The sequence below is a fragment of the Castor canadensis genome, chromosome 10, assembly GCF_047511655.1.
Source record: "Castor canadensis chromosome 10, mCasCan1.hap1v2, whole genome shotgun sequence".
Classification (NCBI taxonomy): Eukaryota; Metazoa; Chordata; class Mammalia; order Rodentia; family Castoridae; genus Castor; species Castor canadensis.
Genome location: NC_133395.1, coordinates 11169939 through 11195193, shown reverse-complemented (window position 1 = coordinate 11195193; position 25255 = coordinate 11169939). Strand labels below are relative to the sequence as shown.

The 25255-nt window shown below is 37.3% G+C and overlaps 1 protein-coding gene across 3 annotated transcripts in view; it reads left to right on the top strand.

Moving 5' to 3' along the window:
• The window catches only part of Pcca (propionyl-CoA carboxylase subunit alpha), a 356147-nt gene that overhangs the window by 208404 nt on the left and 122488 nt on the right, over positions 1–25255 (top strand). For all 3 annotated transcript variants that reach the window (XM_074043045.1, XM_074043043.1, XM_074043044.1), the window contains one exon: positions 24337–24439. In XM_074043045.1, the coding sequence (XP_073899146.1) occupies positions 24337–24439 (103 nt within the window). The remainder of the gene's footprint in view (positions 1–24336; positions 24440–25255) is intronic.

Below are 25255 nucleotides of genomic sequence, written 5' to 3'. Positions count from 1 at the left end.
GCTCAGGGTGCTCGTGTACTCAGGCTGCTGCTCTGGGGTTCTCTTGACTTTGGTGTTGTCTGGGCCTGTGCCTCATCAGGATGCTGATCGCAGGAGAGCTGCAGACTTTCCAGGAGCCATATCCAGATAAGATCAGGTTGTGAGGATTGTCTCTGTTCCTAGAAAGTAAAGAAGCCTTTACTAAAAGTTATCCAGCTACCTACTTCTCAGTTCTCATTCCTAAACCAGTCACTGCAAAGGAATTGGAATATCATGATTGCCTTGCACTAATTTTTTTGGTGTGAAATACATGCTGACTAATTAACTAAAGAACCAATACAGCTTCTATTCATGATAACTCTGTGTCTTCCTTTCTGTGAGTCATAATGTTTATCTACTGACTAGAACTGGCTAAAGCTTCTGATATATATTGTTGCATGAAAGCACAGACGTTTGTATCAGAGACATAAATTGTTCTTTGGTATTGCTAATCCTGATCTTAGGATAAATTATTAACCCATCTTGATCTCAGTTTCCTCATCAGTAATGTGGAGATAATAATAGATTGTAAAGAGTTACTGTTAAAATACAATTAGATGGAAAATACTTAGCTCAGTGCCCTTTAAATTTTAGCTGCCCCCCCACCAATTTTCTCTCTCTCTCTTTTTTTTTTAATTCCTAATGACAAAGATTTTATTTGAAGGGCTGTGACAATTGATAGATACTGATTTCACTCCTGACTAACTGGAATGCCTTGACTGGAGCGAGCTTTCTCTCACTCCCTTGTTCTCCCTGACCTAACTGGGGGTGATGGGAGATGCAGAAAGGACAAACGATAGAAGACAGGCATGCATAAAGTTGGGATCAGGTGTGCTAGGTGCTCAGATGGAGATGCACAACAGCCTCGTTGCTTTTTTTACTTCTCTTAGTGTTTATTCTTTAAGGCCTTGCTTCTAAAGTCTCTTCTTTTCTATTCTTTAAAGTCTCTTTCCTAGAAGAGCTTGGGGTGAGGTCTTCCGGGTACTGAATGAAAATAACTTAAACCCTAGAATACTCTACCCAGGAAAACTATCATTCAAAATAGATGGAGCAATAAAAGTCTTCCATGATAAGCAGAAACTAAAACAATATGTGACCACAAAGCCACCCCTCTAAAAGATTCTTCAAGGGATTCTGCACACAGAAAGTGAAACCCAACATAACCATGAAAGGGCAGATAGTACCAAACCACAGGAGAAAAAAAGGCAAGAAAGTAGAGAGTAACATCAATTTAGCTACACACAATCAAACCCTCAAACAACTAAGACAACTAAATGACAGGAATCACCACATACCTATCAGTACTAACACTTAATGTTAATGGACTTAATTCCTCCATCAAAAGGCACCGTTTGACAAACTGGATTAAAGAGGAAGATCTAACAATTTGTTGCTTACAGGAGACCCATCTCATCGATAGAAATAAGCATAGGCTTAGGATGAAAGGCTGGAAGAAGATTTACCAAGCCAATGGCCTCCGAAAACAGGCAGTAGTAGCAATACTTGTGTCTGACAAAGTAGACTTCAAACCTACATTGATCAAACGAGATAAAGAAGGACATTCCATACTAATAAAATGGGAAATAGACCAAAAGGAAATAACAGTTATCAACCTATATGCACCCAATGGCAACACACCCAATTTCATCAAATATACCCTGAAGGACCTAAAAGCATATATTAACTCCAACATACTGGTCGTGGGAGACTTTAACCACCCCACTATCATCAATAGATAGCTCATTCCAAAAAAAAAAAAAAATCAATAAAGAAATCCTAGATCTAAAATATACCATAGATCAAATGGACCTAGTTGATGTCTACAGAACATTTCATCCAACATCTACACAATATATATTCTTCTCAGCAGCCCAAAATAGATCCAAAATAGATCCAGTCCTTCTCCAAAATAGATCATATCCTAGGGCACAAAGCAAGCCTCAGCAAATACAAGAAAATAGAAATTATGCCATGCATTCTATCTGATCACAATGCAATAAAACTAGAACTCAACAACAAAAATAAAGACAAAAATCATGCAAACAGCTGGAAACTGAATAACTCATTGCTTTTTTTTTTGTTTATTTATTTACATGTGCATACATTGTTTGGGTCATTTCTCATCCCTGCCCCCCCTTCCACACCCTTCCCCCACTTCAGTTTCAGGCAGGTCCTATTCTGTTCTTATCACTGATTTTGTTGAAGAAAGGACATATGCATAATAAGAAAGACAAAGCGTTTTTGCTAGTTGAGTTAAGGATAGCTATACAGAGAGATTCCTATCATTGCTTTCATGTACCCATGTGTTACGACCTATGTTGATTTAACCCTAACTGATCTTTACCTTGGTTCCTGATTCCCTGATCATGATAACCTGTCGTTTTAAGGTTTCTGTGTTAGATCCTCTGGAGTGGGGACATCAAACTCTTTCATGTTATGGGTTTTCTACCTATTCCTATATCTCCCGTATGTGCTTTCCCCTTGTCATGTGATCCAAGTCCAACAGCATTGCTGCATTTGCCCTAGATCTAAAGTCCATATATGAGGGAGAACATACAATTTTTGGTCTTCTGTGCCTGGCTGACCTCGCTCAGAATGATGTTCTCCAATTCCATCCATTTACCTAAAAATGATAAGACATGGCTCAAGTGGTAGAGTGCCTGCCTAGCAGGACTCAAAGTCCTGAGTTCAAACCCAAGTAGTGCCAAAAAAAGAAACTCAATCTGCTCTAACTCATTGCTTAATGAACAGTTGTGTCATTGATGAAATAAAAGAGGAAGTTAAAAGGTTCCTGGAAGTCAATGAAAATGAAAACACAACCTACCAGAACCTATGGGACACAGCAAAGGCAGTCCTGAGAGGAAGGTTTATAGCCATGAGTGCATATATTAAAAAGACTGAAAGATCTCCAATCAATGACCTAATGATACATCTCAAACTCCTAGAAAAACAAGAACAGGCAAATCCCTGAACAAAGAGAAGGAGAGAAATAATAAAAACAAGAGCTGAAATCAATGAAATAGAAACCCCCCCCAAAAAAAAACCATACAAAGAATTAATGAAACAAAAAGTTGGTTCTTTGAAAAAATAAACAAGATCAATAGACCCCTGGCAAACCTGACTAAAATGAGGAGAGAAAAAACCCAAATCAGTAAAATCAGGAATGCAAAAGGGGAGATAACAACAAACACCATGAAAATCCAGGAAATCATCAGAGACTACGTCGAGAACCTATATTCAGATAAATTTGAAAATCTTAAAGAAATGGACAGATTTCTAGATACATATGATCATCCAAAACTGAACCAAGAGGACATTAATCACCTGAATAGATCTGTAACACAAAATGAAATTTAAGCAGCAATCAAGAGTCTCCCCAAAAAGAAAAGTCCAGGACCTGATGGATTCTCTACTGAATTCCATCAGACCTTTAAAGAAGAACTAATACCAACCTCCTTAAACTGTTCCATGAAATAGAAAGGGAAGGAAAACTGACTAACACATTTTATGAAGCCAATGTTATACTTATCCCAAAACCAGGCAAAGACACCTCCAAAAAGGAGAATTATAGGCCAATCTCCTGAATGAACATTGATGCAAAATTCTCAATAAAATAATGGCAAACTGAATTCAACAACACATCAAAAAGATCACTAACCATGACCAAGTAGTCTTTATCCCAGGAACACAGGGGTGGTTCAACATATGAAAATCAATAAATGTAATAAAGCACATTAACAGAAGCAAAGACAAAAACCACTTGATCAGCTCAATAGATGCAGAAAAAGCCTTTGATAAGATCCAACACCATTTCATGATAAAAACTCTAAGAAGATGGGCTGCGGATGAGGAAGACCTTGCAGAGCAACAGCCCCATTGCAGTGCTGGCTGTGACCGGGAAGGAGGAAGGCCCTCAGCACCCGGTTACTGGCTCTGGTGGTTTTATTCTTTATCGTTGATGGTATTATAGGGAAGATTGCCTTATAGAGGCAGCATGCAAAGGATGGCAAATCGGATTGATGAATCCACATATCATGTGATTTAAATTTATCATAACCATGTGTGAAAAGAAATTAATGTATGATGACATCCCACAGGTCTTGCCTTTAAATTACCCCTCCCCAGGCGCACACACACAAATGCACACACAAATATAAAATAACAATCTTTTAGAAAGTTAAAAATGTATAGTGAGAGATCGGGGAAAAGACTGAGCTCTGCTAAGAATGAGGGAATCCATGATCGGTGCCACAGCATATGTAGCTCATTGTAACTTGGTAGGCTTTGGTACATGTCGCTGCATTACTTCTCAAAGCAAGACACTCTTCCTCGCCTATAGGTGCTGGCCTGTGGGAACATGAGCCCAGCATCCTGGGGCAGGCAACTGCCTCCATGGTACCCCATGCCCACTCTGCTCAGGTGGCCTTCCCATATCTGCAGTTCTGTCCAAGCCATCGATTCTTTGGGACTGATGCTGAGTGGCTGAAGCCGCAAAGCCTTGCACTGTGGCAGCATTGTGTGCTCAGCAGTTGTGAGAAAGAGGCACATGTCATCTGATCCATCCACTGGGAATACAAGTCAGTGCTTTGTTCTCTTAAAGGGACCAAGCTAAAGTACTGTTGGTTCATGTAGTGAAGCCAAGCTGTTATCAGATATGTGTAATGCATATTTAACTTATTTAATGTGTTTCATCTCATGTGTTCTTATTGTCACAAGAGTACAGTTAATGCTGCAGCCTAAAAGTCACGTGTGTTACAGAATACCAGTGAGCAGGACTGGCACTGCTGCTGGGCACTGCTGCTCCCCTGTGTCCTGAGGTTCTCAGTGTGGGGAGCATTTACCTGAATGTCAGAGAATAGCTGCCTTTCTGTTTCAGTCAGTAACAACTGTTGTAGGGAGGGAAATTCTTAGTAGTAACAGTCAACTCTGGGTTACCCATTTTATTGGAGAAGAGTAGCCAGTTTTCTACATTGTTCTTTCACCACTCTCAGCCACCACTAATATTTCCAGCACACAGGTGCATGTCTGTCCTGACCTCCTGTGAGCCCTAGGTTGGAGTCAGGACTAATGAGTCAGATTACAGAGTGTGAAGGCATGGGCAGGGCAGGATTGGAGGGCTTCTCAGCTAATCCATTTTACTGGTAATGGACATTCTGACTGAATTAATTTTATACCGTAAAAGACCAATCCAATTCTGTTCAGCTATGTAGCAGCATCTTAAAAGAAAAAAATTAAAATAAAGCCCCCAAATTAAAAACAAAACAAAACATAAAAGCTCTAAGAAAACTAGGAATAGAAGGAAAGTACCTCAACATTGTAAAAGCTATATATGACAAATCTATAGTCAACATTATACTTAACAGTGACAAACTGAAACCATTCCCTCTAAAATCAGGAACCACACAAGGATGACCACTATCTCCATTCCTATTCAACATAGTACTGGAATTTCTAGCCAGAGCAATTAGACAAGAAGAAGGAATAAAAGGAATACAAATAGGTAAAGAAACTGTCAAAATATCCCTATTTGCAGATGACATGATCCTATACCTTAAAGACCCAAAAAACTCTACTCAAAAGCTCCTAGACACCATCAACAGCTATAGCAAGGTAGCAGGATATAAAATCAACATAGAAAAATCATTAGCATTTCTATACACTAATAATGAACAAACTGAGGAAGAATATATGAAAACAATTCTATTTACAATAGCCTCAAAAAAAAAAAATCAAATACCTAGGTGTAAACCTAACAAAAGATGTGAATGACCTCTACAAGGAAAACTATACACTTTTGAAGAAAGAGACTGAGGAAGACTATAGAAAGTGGAGAGATCTCCCATGCTCATGGATTGGTAGAATCAACATAGTAAAAATGTCTATACTCCCAAAAGTAATCTACATGTTTAATGCAATTCCCATAAAAATCCCAATGACATTCATTAAAGAGATTGAAAAATCTACTGTTAAATTTATATGGAAACACAAGAGGCCACAAATAGCCAAGGCAATACTCAGTCAAAAGAACAATGCAGGAGGTATCACAATACCTGACTTCAAACTATATTACAAAGCAATAGCAATAAAAACAGCATGGTACTGGCATAAAAACAGACATGAAGACCACTGGAACAGAATAGAGGACCCAGATATGAAGCCACACAACTATAACCAACTTATCTTTGACAAAGGAGCTAAAAATATATGGTGGAGAAAAGGCAACTTCTTCAACAAAAACTGCTGGGAAAACTGGTTAGCAGTCTGCAAAAAACTGAAACTAGATCCATGTATATCACCCTATACCAAGATTAACTCAAAATGGATCAAGGATCTTAATATCAGACCCCAGACTCTAAAGTTGGTGCAGAAAAGAGTAGGAAATACTTTGGAACTAATAGGTATAGGCAAGGACTTTCTCAATGGAACCCCAGCAGCTCAGCAACTAAGAGCGAGCATAGATAAATGGGACTTCATGAAACTAAAAAGCTTCTACTCAACAAAAGAAATGCTTTCTAAACTAAAGAAACCACCCACAGAGTGGGAGAAAATATTTGCCAGCTACACATCAGACAAAGGACTAATAACCAGAATATAGAGGGAACTCAAAAAACTAAATTCTCCAAAAATTAATGAAACAATAAAGAAATGGGCAAGTGAACTGAACAGAACTTTCTCAAAAGAAGAAATTCAGATGGCCAAAAAACACATGAAAAAATGCTCACCATCTCTAGCAATAAAGGAAATGCAAATTAAAACCACACTAAGATTCCATCTCACCCCTGTTAGAACAGCCACCATTAGCAACACCACCAACAACAGGTGTTGGCAAGGATGCGGGGGAAAAAGGAACCCTCTTACTCTGCTGGTGGGAATGTAAACTAGTACAACCACTCTGGAAAAAAATTTGGAGGCTACTTAAAAAGCTAAACATTGATCTACTATATGATCCAGCAATACCACTCTTGGGGATATACCCAAAAGACTGTGACACAGGTTACTCCAGAGGCACCTGCACACCCATTTTATTGCAGTGCTATTCACAATAGCCAAGTTATGGAAACAGCCAAGATGCCCCACTACTGATGAATGGATTTAAAAAAATGTGGTATTTATACACAATGGAATTTTACTCAGCCATGAAGAAGAACGAAATGTTATCATTTGCTGGTAAATGGATGTTATTGGAGACCATCATTCTGAGTGAGGTTAGCCTGGCCCAAAAGACCAAAAATCATATTTTCTCCCTCATTTGTGGACATTAGATCATGGGCAAACACAACAAGGGGATTGGACTTTGATCACATGATAAAGCGAGAGCACACAAGGGAGGGATGAGGATAGGTAAGACACCCAAAAAACTAGATAGCATTTGTTGCCCTCAACGCAGAGAAACTAAAACAGATACTTTAAAGCAACTGAGGCCAATAGGAGAAGGAGACCAGGAACTAGAGAAAAGGTTAGATCAAGAATTAACTTAGAAGGTAACACACATGCACCGGAAATCAATGCGAGTCAGCTCCCTGTATAGCTATCCTTATCTCAACTAGCAAAACCTCTTGTTCCTTCCTATTATTGCTTATACTCTCTCTACAACAAAATCAGAGATAAGGGCAAAATAGTTTCTGCTAGGTAGCAAGGGGGTAGGGGGGGGAGAGGAGGGGGCCGGGGAGTAAGGGAGGGGGTGGAGGAAGGGGGGAGAAATGACGCAAACATTGTATGCACATATGAATAAAATAAAAATTAAAAAAAAATTTGAGCATAGATCTACCATATGATCCAGCAATACAAGTTTTGGGGATATACCCAAAAGTCTGTGACACACGTTACTCCAGTGGCACCTGCACACCCATGTTTATTGCAGCTATTCACAATAGCCAAGTTATGGAAACAGCCAAGATGTCCCAGCACTGACGAATGGATTAAGAAAATGTGGTATCTATACACAATGGAATTTTATGCAGCCATGAAGAAGAACGAAATGTTATCATTCGCTGGTAAATGGATGGAATTGGAGAACATCATTCTGAGTGAGGTTAGCCTGGCTCAAAAGACCAAAAATCGTATGTTCTCCCTCATATGTGGACATTAGATCAAGGGCAAACACAACAAGGGGATTGGACTATGAGCACATGATAAAAGCGAGAGCACACAAGGGAGGGGTGAGGATAGGTAAGACACCTAAAAAACTAGCTAGCATTTGTTGCCCTTAACGCAGAGAAACTAAAGCAGATACCTTAAAGCAACTGAGGCCAATAGGAAAAGGGGACCAGGAACTAGAGAAAAGGTTAGATCAAAAGGAATTAACCTAGAAGGTAACACCCACACACAGGAAATCAATGTGAGTCAATGCCCTGTATAGCTATCCTTATCTCAACCAGCAAAACCCCTTGTTCCTTCCTATTATTACTTATACTCTCTCTACAACAAAATTAGAGATAAGGGCAAAATAGTTTCTGCTGGGTATTGAGGGGGGGAGCAGGAAGGGGTGGAGTGAGTGGTAAGGGAGGGGGTGGGGGCAGGGGGGAGAAATGAACCAAGCCTTGTATGCACATATGAATAAAAAAAAAAAAAAAATTTAAGCATAGATCTACCATATGATCCAGCAATACAAGTTTTGGGGATATACCCAAAAGTCTGTGACACACGTTACTCCAGTGGCACCTGCACACCCATGTTTATTGCAGCTATTCACAATAGCCAAGTTATGGAAACAGCCAAGATGCCCCACTACTGATGAATGGATTAAGAAAATGTGATATTTATACACAATGGAATTTTACTCAGCCATGAAGAAGAACGAAATGTTATCATTCGCAGGTAAATGGATGGAATTGGAGAATATCATTCTGAGTGAGGTTACCCTGGCCCAAAAGACCAAAAATCATATGTTCTCTCTCATATGCAGACATCAGATCAAGGGTAAACACAACAAGGGGACTGGACTCTGATCACATGATAAAGCGAGAGCACCCAAGGGAGCTATGAGGATAGGTAAGACACCCAAAAAAGTAGATAGCATTTGTTGCCCTCAACGCAGAGAAACTAAAGCAGATACTTTAAATCGACAGAGGCCAATAGGAGAAGGGGACCAGGAACTAGAGGAAAGGTGAGATCAAAAAGAATTAACCTAGAAGGTAACACCCACGCACAGGAAATCAACGTGAGTCAATGCCCTGTATAGCTATCCTTATCTCAACTAGCAAAACCCCTTGATCCTTCCTATTATTGCTTATACTCTCTCTTCAACAAAATCAGAGATAAGGGCAAAATAGTTTCTGCCTGGTAGCAAGGGAAGCGGAGAGGAGAGGGAGGTTGTGGGGGAGAAGGGAGGTGGTGGGGGGTAGGGGGAAGAAATGACCCAAATATTGTATGCATATACAAATAAAAGAAAAAAAAAGTCTCTTTACTTAGGCTCACTCTGTCCCACATTTTCTCTTAGCTTTTCTTTAGCATAATCTCTCTTAAAGTCTTTGCCCTTAAATGCAACTGAGGCCAATAGGAAAAGGGGAACAGGTACTAGAGAAAAGGTTAGATCAAAAAGAATTAACCTAGAAGGTAACACACACGCACAGGAAATCAATGTGAGTCAATACCCTGTATAGCTATCCTTATCTCAACCAGCAAAAACCCTTGTCCCTTCCTGTTATTGCTTATACTCTCTCTACAACAAAATTAGAAATAAGGGCAAAATAGTTTCTGCTGGGTATTGAGGGGGTGTGGGGGAGAGGGAGGGGGTGGAGTGGGTGGTAACGGAGGTGGCGGCAGGGGGGAGAAATGAACCAAGCCTTGTATGCACATATGAATAATAAAAGAAAAAACAAAAAACAAAAAACCAAACCATTACAAAGGCAAAAAAAAAAAAAGTCTTTGCTCTTAGACTGGCATTGTCCCATGTTCCTTTAATGTCTCGTTGCTCAAACCTGGAGACAAACAACAGCAGCCACGTCTAAAAACTGTATTAGCATAACTCAAAGTCTCAGGTCTTAGACTAACTGTATGCCATGTTCTCTTTAGCTTATCTTTACCGTAGCTTTTCTAAAGTCTGTGGATAAAGTTCTCGGTGCATAAAGCTGGTCTGGTGGAGTCACAACAGCCAGCATCAGTGGCAGCCAATCATAATCCCCATCAAAAACACAGCTCCATCAGAACACCTCCTGCCCTCCTTCAGGGAGTCTTTTATAGCCAGTGGTAAACAAGGAGGTGGAGCAACAGTCCTCTGGGAGGGGTTTGACATTGTAACAAGAGAAACCTGCAGTTCCTACTTCTCTGAAGGTAAACAACTTAGGAAAAGCAGTTGTTCTGCGTTTCGCACTTTGCTGTCTTCTGAGGCTGGGGCCGTGCCAAACTCAGCCTGCTGATTATTGAGCACAGCTGTGTTTATGATAAGTTCTCATACGCTTCTGATAATCCACTCCCCACACTTGACTATTTGAATACCAACAATCAAAGTTAGCTGTTGGTTTGAAATTCTTTTTTTTTTTTTTTTTTTTTTTTTGGTGACATTACTTGTTATGTAGGAAGTCTGGACTTGAATTTGTGATCCTCCTGTGTCAGCCTCCCAAGCTCTGTGATTAGAGGTGTGTGCCTCTGTGCTCTGCTGAAATATTTTTTCTTATATTAAAGATGTATCCTTCCATTCCTTACTGAATAAGAGAATTAGATATTTAAATGTGATATGACTTGAAAGGCACCTATTGATCATCATAAGATGATCCATGAAAGTTCAAGAAAGAATGGGAGGAGAGGAATTAGAGATGACAAATACTGGTAAATCTTGTAGATTTGTCTTTTTCTATGTATGTGAAGCAAGTATGATGCCTTATTCTGATTTTACAGAAAACTGGCCAGTCTACTTAAAAGGATGTCTTTTTCTGAAAGTACACCATTATATTGTCAACAGTTTTCTGTATTAAGACACTTTTAAAAAGTAGTTTCCAAAAACTACAGTAGCACTTTAAAAAACTAATATATGATAGAAGATCTTGCTGTGATAAAATAAATCCAGAGAATTAAGGTGTGTAAGGATATTCTATATTAGTTATAGTTGCATACATTTCTTAAATGCTGATGATGCATTTTATCCAGGGTATTTCCTTTAGTCAGTTACTCAGGGTAGGAAATTCATAGACTTGCCTTTGGTTCTTTTGGCCACTGAGTCATCAGAGTAGTTGGTGTGGTGCAGTGGAACCAGCACTGAGCAAGGTTTCAGGAATTTGGTCCCACCTCCACAGTCATGTGTCAGGGTGGTAGAGACCTTTGCCAGAGTGCTTCAAATTTTGCTTCATTTTCCTCCTTGGAAAAATGGCAGTGTTGGCTGAGATGGTTTCTGAAGGCTTCTTTAGTTCTCCTATTTGAATTACATGAGGTCACAAGTACCTTCTTTATCCTCTTAATTTTTCTTCTGACATTTGAGTAGAGGCTAAAAATTCAGAAAATTGGACACCATGGCCTATGATAATATTGATTAAAATGTTCAGCCTGAAAGGTTAAAAGAAAACATTCACTTCTGTGGAGGATGACTGTGGCAGTGTGGAGTGAATGTTTAACGAGTGCCTTGTGCCCAGATGTGGTAGAACATATCAGGTATCTTGACTGGTGCACAGCCTGACAAGACAGTTTAACTCTTTCAACTAAAGTCACCTAAGGGGAAATTACATTCACTTGAAATCCTTCTCTGTGCTATTGTTGTGTCTACATCTGTATTATATTTTCTTTTCTTATGTGGCTTCTTTATAAAATGGGGAATCAATATCCTAGTGATTTCTACCTGATAGAAGCAATTATGTGGGCTTTTTGCTTGCTATTAAAAAACAGTGGCCTTTCTTGGTCTCAGAGATATAATTCATTCACCTGTTATTAAGGTTTCAGTTGACAAAAGTTTCAGGTTTTGAAATATGATCTTAACCATTGAGTGATAACTGGGGGACAGAACACAGAAAAAAGTAGCCATGTGAAAATAATACCCAAGAAAAATCCAATATTATTATACAGTTGCATGTTGGCTTTTTAACTTAAATATCTTCTGAATTTAAATGGACATGCCGTTTTATAACACATTTATACTATTTATGAAAAGAAAACACAACTTTTATATCATTCTTGTTACATATATATTCTCAGATTAAGCCACATTGTTAAGACAATGAAGCTGACGTTCTGATAACATTCTAATTGTGCAGTTCTGACTGCACAATTTAAAAATACTTTGTGTATTTACAAACATATTTATACAGGCTATGTAATTGGAAATACCTGCTTCCATTTGATCAAATTAATCCCCTGAAAGCACCAAGAAGAGAGAAAGCATTAATTCAGTCATTTTCCATTAAGCTTGCCTTACTTTTCATTGTCTTTTATGATATTTTTGGTTATTTAATGTGACTGAGTCTTGGACGAGTTAGAAATTTAAGTGATCTTAAGCACAAACAATTGGTAAAGTGTGTAAAATGACACATTCATATTTTTTTGCTAAATACTACATTTTAAAGTACTTTTCTTCAATTTGATTTTACTATGAAGGCTGCCTAAAAGATAGAATAGGCTTATTATTGTGGAGAATTTCTCTGTTCCCTGCAATGACTCCAAAAGCTCTTGCACACTTCATCAGTATTATTATAATTCTTTGGCTGCAGGATATTTGGCAGCTGTTACACCCCACTGGCAAATTCTATTCATACTTCTTTCCCATTCACCATTGCCATTGGAGAATCGATTTCTCTCTCCTCTACTCTAACCTTTTCCAATTCATCTTGGATTGTTCAATGTGAAACATTTTAATTTCATATCATACAGCTATTCAGCTCAGAATCCCTTTTTTAACCTGTCACCAGGGTAACAGCATAGCATGCTTTCCTTAGGCAATCAAGTTTTATTTCACATGCTTAATGTTGCATTAAATGTTTGCATTTTGTTTAACTCCCCCCTTTAAATACTTTGAACTCTGGATATGTTTTATAGGATAATGAAATCCTTGATTTTTGAATTGAAACTAAATCAACAACATTAGTGCATGTATAATAAAATGTCAAAAGATTAATTTACATAACACAAAGATTATTATTAAAAATCCAAGTTAGCTGATCTGTGTGAAGCAATTTTCTGTAGGCACTGGAGCAATATTTGTATATATTTATGTTCAGCCTTGTTCCAGAAAAGGACTTAAAATTGGTTTAGAGAGATTTGTTAGTGAGATACTTATAAAATTTAAAACACTAATGTACTTGATGCAAATGGAAAAATATATATTTGGAAGATGTTACTTGATTTCTCAGTGTAATGCTTTTTTCTCTATATACATAAAATACATAATAACATGTATTCAATGATGGGTGAAGTAATGCAATGTACCAGAATGAGATGAAAGTTTTGCTCTAGAAGAGCCATTTGGCATTGTGTTCAATAATACCTGTTCATTGGTTTATTTTGGTATTGCATTTTCCTTAAAATAAATAACTTAATAATAGATTAATGAAGATGAAAATGCAAATATTTAAATTTGATTCTTTGAGTTGACTTGACTACACTTGAATTTCCCTTTGTAGAGCTATCATTTCAGCTTTACAATTAATTTTGCCAGTTAAGAGTTTCACTGAAATTTTTTGTTTGAATAAATTCTGAGAAATTTGGAAAATATTAAATAAAATAATTGAGAGTGTAAGGCAAAGAAGGGCAGAGAATAGTGATCCAGGTTGTTTAAAAACATTGTTTTAAAAAATATTCCCATAAATAGCTGTTCATGTTCTTAACTGTAATCACTAAAGACTTTCACATTAATGTGTAGGATCAGCTCTGAATTACACTGGTGTGTTTATAATCCTTTTTTTTTTTTTTTTTAGTCTTTTTAAAACTCTTAAGAATATGTGATTTTTCATATCTCTTAGCATTGATTTGATTCTCTTTGGAAGTTCTGGTTACTCAGTGTGCCTGGCAGATTTGCTGCATTGAGTACTCATGTGTAACTAGTGACCCTGGATCCAGATAGCGTTGGTCTAGATGATCAGTGTTCTGACCACATACTTCACAAAGACCACCTTTTGTCAGTAAATTCCTCCATAGATCTTTTAGTGATGATAACCTTTTGCCTTCAGAATTAGTTTTTAGGTCATTCCAAAAATAACAAGTAGTATTCCGTGTGATAAGATACGTGGACTTACAGCAATAGCAAAGCATTCCCTGTCCTTTAGAAACCTTAAAATCAAACAGGATAGACATCAAACAGGTAGTTTATAACCATGTAGACTGCCAAAGGGGAAAAGAAAAGTCCAGGTTGTTATTCTACAGAAGAGAAGGAATCTAGTTGCTCTGTTTGCCACATTATTTTATATAAAGTGTCCAGTTTTCAACAAAGAGTAAAGAAACATGTAAGTGTGGCCCATTCATGGGATAAAAAGAAGTCAGTAGCAGCTATCCAGAAGAGAATCTAAATGTTGGACTTGTTACACAGTGACTTTAAATAAATTGTTATAAATATGTTCAAAGTTCTAGATGAAATGAGACTTGAAGAACTGAAGGACAATATGGCTCTTTAAATAGAAAATATCGGTACAGGGATGAAATGATAAAATAACGAATAAAAATTTTGGAGATGAAAAGTATAATGCCTAAAATGAACAAGGATATAAGCTCAACAGTAGATTTGCTCTGGGAAAAGAATCAGTCTTTAACTGTGAAGATATGTCAGTTAAGATTATCTGCTTCGTGGAACAGAAAGGAAAATAAAGAGAACCTCATACACCTGAAAGAACACAATCAGGTGTAACAATATAGAAGTGCTGTGAGTCCCAGATGGAGAGGAGAAAAGAACAGAAAGAATTTAAAAGAAATCATAGTCAAATTTGCCCAAATTTGTTGAATAACATTAGTCTGCATATTCAAAAATCTTGGTAAATTCCAAGTAGGATAAACCTATACCTATACCCACCATATCCAAATTGTCAAAAACCAAAAAGAATCTTGAAAACAGTAAGAAAAAAAATGATTTACTGCATGAAATGGCTCCTCAGTAAGATGAAGGATTTACTTCGCAGCAGGTACCATGGTGTCCAGTAAAGAGTGAGATGACACACATAAAATGCTGGGAAAAAATGTTGGCCAAGAATTTTATATCTAGCAAAACTATCTCTTGAAAATGAAAGCAACATTAAGATAACATGCCCTACAAAGAAATATGAATGGAAGTCTTTCAAGCTGAATGAAAGGACACTGAACAAGGAACTGAAATGCGTATGCAGATATAAAAAGCTCTGGTAAAGATAACTACATTATAGAAGTCCTCATCAATGTACTTTTACTTTGTAGCATCTTCTCTTCCCATTTTTCTGATTTAAAAGACACATAATGCAATAATTACAAGTCTAAGGATGGGCACACAATATATGACAGTAAGAGAACAAAGGAAAGTAGAGTACATAAGGCTAGATTGGAGCAAATTTTCTATATACTATTGTAATTAAGCTGGTATCCAAACTGTATATAGTTTGGTATCCAACCCAAATCATACTGCTTAAAGGTAAGTTGTTAATTATAATCCCCAGTATACCTACTAATAAAAGAACCTTAAAAAATAGTATAAGAAAAATCATGGGAATTAAAATAGGACACCAGAAAATATTTACTTAACAAAAAAGGCAAAAATGGAAGAATAGAGGAACAAAAATGGTATGGCATAGAGAAAGCAAAAAGCAAAATGGCAGGTGCACATTCTCCCTGATGGTTAATTATTGTTAATGTAAATAGATTGAACCTATTGATCATGGGTGGATGTTGACTGAATAGATGGGGGGAAAAAAATTTGTGCTGGAGGTTTAGCTCAGCAGTAGAGTGCTTGCCTAGTATGCATAGACCCTGGATTCTATCCCCAGCATGCATAAATAATAAATACCAAACTGTGAGCTTTTCATAAGAGACACACTTGAGATTCAAAGACATTTAAAACTTGAGAAACTTCTATTCATACTTATAAGGTAGTTGAGATCACAGTTACCTGGCTTTTACCTGTTAATAAAGCATAAAGATTAGAAAGGGAGCTTTCCGAGGACAGCGTAATTGGTTGCTTCAGAAAATTCTTAAGACTGCCATACTTTGTTGAGAGAAATTAAAAATCTAAATCAACGAGCTATATCTTACTGCTCTTGGGTTGGAGGAGAAAATATCACTTTTCCTTAAGTTTATGTATAGATTCAGTGTAGAACCAATCACAGTTCCATTAGGGCTATATTTGAGAAAGGAGGTGGCAGAGACTGGTGTGTTGGTTTTGAAATTTCTGTGGAGATGCAAAAGGACCTGAAAAGACAATACAGTTGTAAAGGTGAACAGTGTTGCAGGAGATGGTCTACAAATTTTCTTCTTCCCTACCAGAAAATTAGAAATAAATCATAGGTCTACATGGAAAACCCCTAAAAGAAAGATATCTTCTGAGCATTGCTTAAAGTAAAAAAATAAACTCTTAGCAAAGTCTCAAAAGCACTAAATATAAAGGAAAACTGAGTAAGTTGGATTTTTGTTAATTATTAAAATCTTCCATTAAAATAACAAAATTAAAATAACAGGTATGTATGTACCATTACATACCTGCCAAGGAAGTGGACCAGTAGGAACACTCAAGCCCTGCTGGTGGAAGTGCAAAATGGCATGTAGTCACTTTGGAAGACAGTTTGGAAGTTTCTTACAAAAACACATTCTTATCCTAAGATCAAGCAGTTGTGCTCTTTGCAATTTACCAATGAGCTGAGAACATATGTCAAACTAAACCTGTGCTTTAATGTTTATAATAGCAGCTTTATTCATAATTGCCTAGAGAACCAATCAGGATGGACTTTGATAGGTGAATGGTAAATAAACTGGTACATACAAACAGTTAAATATTAGTCAGCAATAAAAAGACACAAGCTCTGTCACGCCACACCATGACATGGTGGAACCGTAAATGCCTATTACTAAGCGAAAGAAACCAGTCTGAAAAGGCTGCAATCTACGTGACATTCTGAAAGGGGCACCAGTGTGGAGGTCTATAGTTGCCGGCATTGGAGGGCGGGGGGTGCAGGTATGGATAAGAAGGTGGAACACAGAGAATATTTAGGGCAAAGAAACTTCAGAATGATACTGTAATGGCAGATATGTGTTATTATAAATTTTCAAAACCCATAGAATAAGGTAACACAAAGAATGAGGCCTAAAGTAATGTAGGAGCTTTAATGTATCATTAATAGCTCATTATTTCTGACAAATGTGACACACTAATGCAAGATGTTAATAAGAGGGAACCTCTGGAGGATGGAGTGGGTGAGGGCTACATGGGAATTATGAACTTCTTGCGTAACCTCTCTGCAACCTAAAACTACTCTAGAAAATAAAGTCTATTGAAAAAAACAGATAAACAACTGCTGAAGGAAAGACATTGCCTTAAAATAAAAACCACCACCAACAAAAAACCAGAAGCAAGCCGCAGAGAATACTCACAATACATAAATCTGAAAAAGGTCTTGTATCCAAAATAAAGAACTTGTATAAATGTGTAGTAATAAGGGTAACAATCTTGTGTACAAATGGCCAGTAAGCATGTGAGATGCTCAGCATTATCAGTCATAGGAGAAACACATGTTAGACTCTAATGGGATGTTTCACAGCCACTAGCCTGCCTAGAATCAGAGTGACCACACCAGATGGTGGCAAGGATCTAGAGCTCCATTGCCATAGGGGTGCCATGCTGGTCACCATGCTTTGGGAAACAATTTGGCAGCTTCCAAGAAATTAAACATTTACCGTAGTATTTCCACTCCTAGATTTTCCTCTCACAAGAAATGAAAACATGTCCTCAAAAAGCAAAACAAAACAAAAAACTGTGTTACAAGGTTAAGGCTTTAGGAGGTAGTTCAGTGCTGTAGCACTTGCCTAGTATGTATGAGTCCTGGGTTCGATTCCCCAGCACTGTGGAGGTGCGGGATGAAAGAGGGATCTAGAGCAAAGGATATTTGTAAGGCTTTGTTCTTAATAGCCCTAAAATGGAAATGACCCAGTGTCCACCAACAACTAATTTTAATTAATATATGTGTATAATAGAACACTACTCATTATTAAAAAGAATGAACTATTAAACAACAAGGATGAACTTCAAAAACATTGCTCAAAAAAGCCCTACTCAAGAGCACATACTTTTGGAATCTGTCTATGTGCAGTTTTGGGACAGGCAGGCAAGTGTGATCTGTGGTTGATACTGTGTGGAGCAGAATTACCAAAAAGGCAAATGATAAAATTTAAGATTTTTGAATTTCACTATATGTAAATGGTATAGTAATTGTTTTCCACTTTTATTCTATATATTTATGAGGTAGGGTATCATAATATGATACATGTATGCAGTGTGAAATTATATATAATAAATTGTTGCAAACTATGTCATTTTAGCACGTGTAAAATATAAGAATTTACTCTTTCTGTGTAGTTTGATACCTATAATCATTACAACCTCTCTTTACCTCCTTTTCTTCCTATCCTTCTTAGCCTCTAGTGATCACTATCATACTGCCCCTTTTGTGAAATCCACATGGGAGTGAGTACATGTGGTATTTATCTTTCTGTGCCTGGCTTATTTCACTTAATGTCCTCCATTCCATCCCTGTTGATGTGGACAACAGGATTTCATTACTTTTTTATGGCTGAATACTATTCCAGTGCCTACATGTGCCATATTTTCTTTATCTTCTCATTTGTTGATGAACACCTTAGTTGATTTTGTATTGTGGCTATTGTGAGCAGTGCTGCAAATATACATGGGAGTGCAGGTGTTTCTTTGACGTATTGACTTAATATCCTTTAGATTATATACTGATATTTTAAAAAATTGAAAAGCCTCAGCAAAGCAATGGAGGAAGATTTTTGGATATTTCTGCACCAAATTATAAAGGTGGTTATGAAGGTAACAACCCTTACTTAGCATTTATGTGCTAAATAGTAGTCTAAATATTTCATATCTTATTTAATATACGTGCAAGGTAGTGTAGTCTTACTTTGTTTTACTGATAAGGAAACTGATGCACAGACAGGCTAAGTAACTTGAGGCGTCTCACTGCTTTTGCAGGTTTACTTCAGTCAGTGGGACACTGAGGCCTGCCTCGGTAACAGCTGCACTCATTTGCCTTTCTTAACTAATGTTCCCCAAATCTACAAGGAGAGAATCTTAAGCCCTTACTGGTGAAAGAAGGGAATGGAATATATATACCATTAAGTTTTATAAGATCATGTGTAATATTACACATTCAGTTTGAGATTCAGGTGTCACTTGCTTCATTATCTGTAATACTAACACCACTAAACCTGAGGGCGTCTTCTGTTTCTCAGCACATTTTTGCGATATACTCTTCACACAGTCTCGTGTTTGGACACACGTTTCAAATTGCACATAGGTGGAATTCTGATCCTCTATCCTGTGCCTTGCTTTGAAGGGCTCTCTGAATGGTGCTTTTATCTTTTTTGCAGTGATGAACTTTAATGTTGCACTGTTGTGAGTTCTCACATAATAAGGCATAGATTTCTGTTTCGTTTGGCAGTAGCCTTCTGTTTAAAATTCCTTTAATCTGTTCATTCCATGCTTTTTATATTCATTTTGATGGCTTATGGCTCTGTGAAGAATATTACATGAATTTATTGCACTACTAGCACATGCATTTGTGACCTTCCTCCGTCTCGCCTTGTTAAAAGTTCAGTTTTCACCAAATTTCTGAATTTTTGTCTTCCTTGGAGTTGTTCCCCTCCCCCCCCCCAAACACACTTGGAGGAAATAAGAAACAATTCACATACTAGATCTAAAGTTTCAGCAAAATTGCTTATGTCCTGTGTCAGGCATTTTAAGCGGGCCATCTGTCTAAACATCTTGCCTTTTTTTTTTTCTGATCATTTCCTCGACTTATTCATGAACCATGGGAGGCCTCCTTTGTAGTCTCCATGTAGCTGGTTCTGTCTACCCCATTGAATACATCTATGTGCTTGCATAACATAGCTTTTCACCATGCTGGAAGTTCTCTGAACTTGGTTCAGATGAACAGCCACTTTCTGAAGGTCTTTTCTTCCTGCAAAGACCTGCGTGCGGGAACTGACCTCAGTGGCTGTGGAATGCAGCACACTACTCTGGATCATTTTACAGACCACCCACTGCGAAAGTTATGATGAAGCATTTTTCAGTGATTGTTTTAACCCAATATTTTACTCCAACATAGGTAGTAGGATAATCGCAAACCAGCCTTTTCTGGTATCTGGTGAAGTGGATTCAAGATGACCATAGTCCTTGCTAACTGAAGATGCTATCAGGTTTTAATTCTACTTTTAAAAATGACATATAATAGTAGTGTATTTACATTAGTATTCTGGGCATGTTTTTGAGTAGAATATTCTGGTAAGTTAAATATATTAGTAAAATTAGTGACAGTATTTGACAGTTTTTTGTCATAAAATATAGAAAAATTAGGTATTATCAAGTAGATTCATTCTGGCTGGCTGATGATAATCAAAGTGCACAGGCCTGGGTGAGAGCTTTGATTTGCTTGTGAGTTGCTGGTTATGTGATTCTTCTTTACTGAGTTGTTTTTGTTTTGTTTTGTTTTGTTTTGGTTTTGCTTGTTTTTTTTGAAGTCATAGCTTCCTATCAGTGTTGCAAATTAAATTGCACAGGTTGAACTTTTGGTCCAGTGGCAGCCTTCTTAACTGGAAAAGTCCTGCAGTAGAGGAAACTGCTCTGTGTATTAATATTGTGGGGGATTGAGTGCAGCTCCATGACCTTTTCCCTCTCTTTGCAGAGAGTATTCCTAAAAAATGTACCTTGGACCGATCAACCTACCTACCTACCTTCCTTCCTCCGTCCCCTCCCCATCCCAGGCCTCTTTGGACTAGTTTGAATTTCATGAATATGTGTAATTATTTTTTTTAATTTTAAAATAAAACTAGGTAATTATTACCATCCTCTTTGTTGAATTGAATCAGTGTTTCAAAATAATTATTATTAATATACTTTCAACAATTTTGCAGAAATAGACCATATATACATTCAGGTTTGCATGTACTATTTATTTATACTTTATTATAGTTTATTTCTACTTCAGAACGTGTTTATATTTGTTCATCAATTGGCATATATACACAACCCATCCATTTTATTTAAAAACCGAAACAGAACTGCTTTTAAATCTATGTGAAGCCAGAAAGACTCCTAACAAATTTTGTTTACAGAAGACCGAACTCATACAGGAATTCCACACCTTTGACTCTTGTTGGAATCTCAAGGTCTTATTTCTTATTTCACAGTGAAGCCTTTCTCTTACATTCTCTTAACATATTACCTTAAAAGAAACTGTTAGAAAAGCGCTACCTCAGGAGTTAAGTGCCCTAGGACATTACAGCTTCCATCACCTACCCAGTTCTGCTCTTTCTTTCCCCTCTCACAGGTCCGGGAATACTGGTTCAACAGGAGTGAAGGTGTCCCCAGCTGCATTACTAGGAAGAGAAGGGCCTGAGAACGTAGACCTCGGGACTTTTACTTAGAAGCCTATGCTCTTCCATAAGGCTTCTCCTGGGGCAAGCTACAACATATATGAAACAGATGTGACTCAAAATAAAGCAGTGGAAAAATAAATAGTAGCTAGGACTTGAAGAGTGGCAGCTCGTCTCACCACCATCTGCAAGATCGCTTTCTGTGGGAAAATGTGTCCTGGGTTGGAACAGGATGTCAGGATCAGCAACTTCCCACCTTTTCTGGAAGCAGAGGATGGTTGTGTTGCTAGAAAGGGTCTTTCCATTCACTTGAAAGAGTTGCCTCCATCTGGCCACTGAATTTTGAAAAAATATTACAGTGTTTAGTACAGATTAAGTGAAGGAAGATCATTGAACTTTACACTGTAATTAAGACATAGTTTCTAAGAGAATCTGAAGCAGAGAAGAGGAGTGCAAAAAACAAAAAAGAAAGTGGAGTAGTTATGGGGAAAATAAGAGTAGAGGCTTAGACTTGAGACTAATCATCATAATAAAAGTTAGCTTTTACATGTCTTAATTTAATCCTCAGTATGTCTCTATTAACGCAGACACCATTATTATCTTAATTTGATATGTAAGGAAATTGACTCAAACAATTTGCTCAAGGTAAGATGTAATGGCAGAGCTGGGTTTTGTACCAACTGTGAGTCAGCAGACTCTGAGTTCATAACTACTATGCTTAGCCCTTGCCTCCTATTGGCTTTAAAGGAGGGCTAGCCCAGTCAGGTACACAAGTCAGAAAACAGTAAATGAAATTGTTACAAAGAGTGGGGCTTTACTTTTGAGGACTTGAATGGCAGTTAGCTTATGAAGTGGAAAACTGTAGAAAAATCTTGAGCAGAGGAGTAAGCTACTTGTAACCCAAGAAAGCAAAGATTTGAGAAAGCCAGGTTACAAGGTAATCCTAACCATGAGGCTCTTTCCATCCTCACAGTACCCTGAAAGGTCAAAACATGAACTATAGTGAGGAGTCCACAGACCCTAGTGAATACCGGGGAGCTCCAAGCTCTCTCTGCCTGGGCAGTTCAGCCTCTTCTGCTTGTGTTTAGCACAGAGCAGACATTTCTCATATCCTTCTCTGGTCCTTCAGCCCTTTCTAGGCTGTGCTGGGAGCTGAGTATATAAAAATGACAAATGGGCGGCTCAAGTAGCTTAGTGGTAGAGCGCTCATGAGCACGTGTGACCCTTGGGTTCCATCTCTAGTGGTACTGGTGTTTGAACTCAAGGCTTCATACTTGCTAGGCAGGTGTTCTACCAATTGAGCCATACCCCCGAGCCCCATGATCATGCTCTAAATTTTAAGGGCTCACTGGCCAGTGGGGCAGACAATCCTGTGAACACATAATACCCTGTGGAATGTAGGTGCTAAAAGAGGGAGATTCAGGCACAGGTACACTCTGATCTTTCCTCTCATGTACTTCCTTTCCTTTCTTCCCTCCTCTTTTTCTTCCCCCCATGTTGTCCCCTCAGACCCCTATTCAGACTCTATTGTGAAGCTCTATCCTCTGAAATGATGCTCTTCAAATTACAGTATTTGAAACATTTCCTCATCTTCAGAAAACAGATCAAATGGTGTGTCAACTACAAATATTCACCTAAATTATTAATCGTTATCCATTAGACATTGTTATTAGACATGATTTGATTATCACAGTTTTAATGAGTTTTTAATACTAAACAACAGAATTCTTGTGAAACTTGGGGGGCTTAAATGAAAATATAACTTGCAACACTTTTTTAGAACCGTGGCTTAAACTGGAGCCTGAATACTACAAAGTGCTAATGTTTAGTGCTTAGTAATACTTCACAAGTATAAATAATGTAAACATTTGACATTTAAATTAGTTTAATTCTCAAACCATTAAATTTTTGTTACTTTAAAAATTGTGGGAAACACATTTGTATTCTAAAAATGGTCTTTTAGTTTTGGGCTTTTTTTTTTTTTTTTTGGGTGGCTACTTGATTTAGTTTTTTTGGACCATGTAACATATATAGGAATAGGAAAAGACTTTGTGGAATAAGAGTAATGTTGTTTGGAGATATGGAGGCCTTGTTTGGATTTTAGGTGTTGAGTAAAACCAGGGTTATAAAAGACATAGACCATATGCATGTTCCCCAAACAAAAACCACGTATTATTTCTTTTTGATGCTGTATAACTTAGTGCCAACCACTTGTATTTTTAGAACTTGCAAGTCATTTAGTTTTGTTCTTAAAATTTTTTCCTTGCACTTATATTCTAGCTAATATGCTAAAGTGATTTTTTTCTAATTGACATCATGAAAGAACATTACATATTATTTCACAAGTAAAATAAGACATAGATTAATCTCAGCAGCTATGAAGAACAAAATAAAACCAGAATAATTATCTATGCCAGATCTTGCTGACTCAGTAGTTCATTTTATGTCTCTGAAGTTTAAAATATGTGGCATATTTGTTTATTATAATTTTTTTACAAACTGCCTTGAGTAGTAGCCAAATATTGAAAAAAATTAATATTGCTTAAGGGAGATTAGCGTGTGAAGGACTGTCACAATTAAGCAACTCAGATTCCTAGAATAGATGATGGCGCTGCAATTATCACAGAATGACTGCTGTCGTCCTTGGCGGATCTGTTTTTTTTAAACCTCTCCAGTTTAAATCTGAAAGCTGTTTCCCCCCCAAGGGTGGAACCTTTTAAAATGAAATGTTCTGAAATACACTCTTTGGCAGTTTAACTCCACACACTTAATGTCAAAGGAAAATTAGTTTTTTGAGAGCAATATAAAATTATTAACTCTTTTTCTTTCTTTCTATTCCAGAGTGCCTGTTATTAAACCAGACATGGCTAAGTGGGAGCTCTCAATAAAACTGCACGATGAAGAGCACACTGTGGTAGCGTCAAACAATGGGTCAACATTCTCTGTGAGTCCTAGTTCTTTATGTTGAAATCTCAGAATTATCTAGGAATATTTAAAACTGACTTTATTCAGTGACTTTCCTCTTTTGAATTTATAATGTAGCTCTACATTTCATGTTTTTTAGGAAGCTGAATGTGAATGATACTTCTTGTTCTCTGATGCTAATTAGGAAGCACACTCCAAGATTTAACCACATTGTAAACCCATTTCCTGATAGTTGATTGTTCTTCTCTAGCCTTTGTTCTAGAGAAGAACATCTTTGGTTCTAATTCCAAATGTGTGATAGCCATTCTTTTCATACAAGTACCCTGTAGCCTCACATAACATTATTTTTAGATTTCATATATGTAACATTCTTGAGGATAAGTTTACTTTATGGTAGTGACATGCTTTTTGTTTGAAGAATTTACAGTCTTTGCATAGTATCCATGACAGACCTGCATTAGCTTGAATTCTCATCTATAGTGAACAAAGTTCAATAAAATTTCAGTGTTTACACGGTAGTATGAACAAAGTTTAAGATCTGTCAGTGGGGATCGCTAGACAAATACTGTGAAGAATATGATTTTGTATTTCAGTCACAACTCAAGGAAACTGCTATGTAGTTAGTATAATGAACATTAAGTTTTACCCATGTGGCTTTTCTGGCTAAGTTGCATTAAAATGTCATTTTGTTTTGAGGAAATAAGTGACTTTCTATCAGAAGATTGAAACAGGATATGAAAGTAAAAATAATATGATTTCATTTTAAACTTGATGAGACTTGAGAGGCATAGTTTTTTGGTCTCAGTGAGAAAATAGTACAAGGTAGGGATTATGA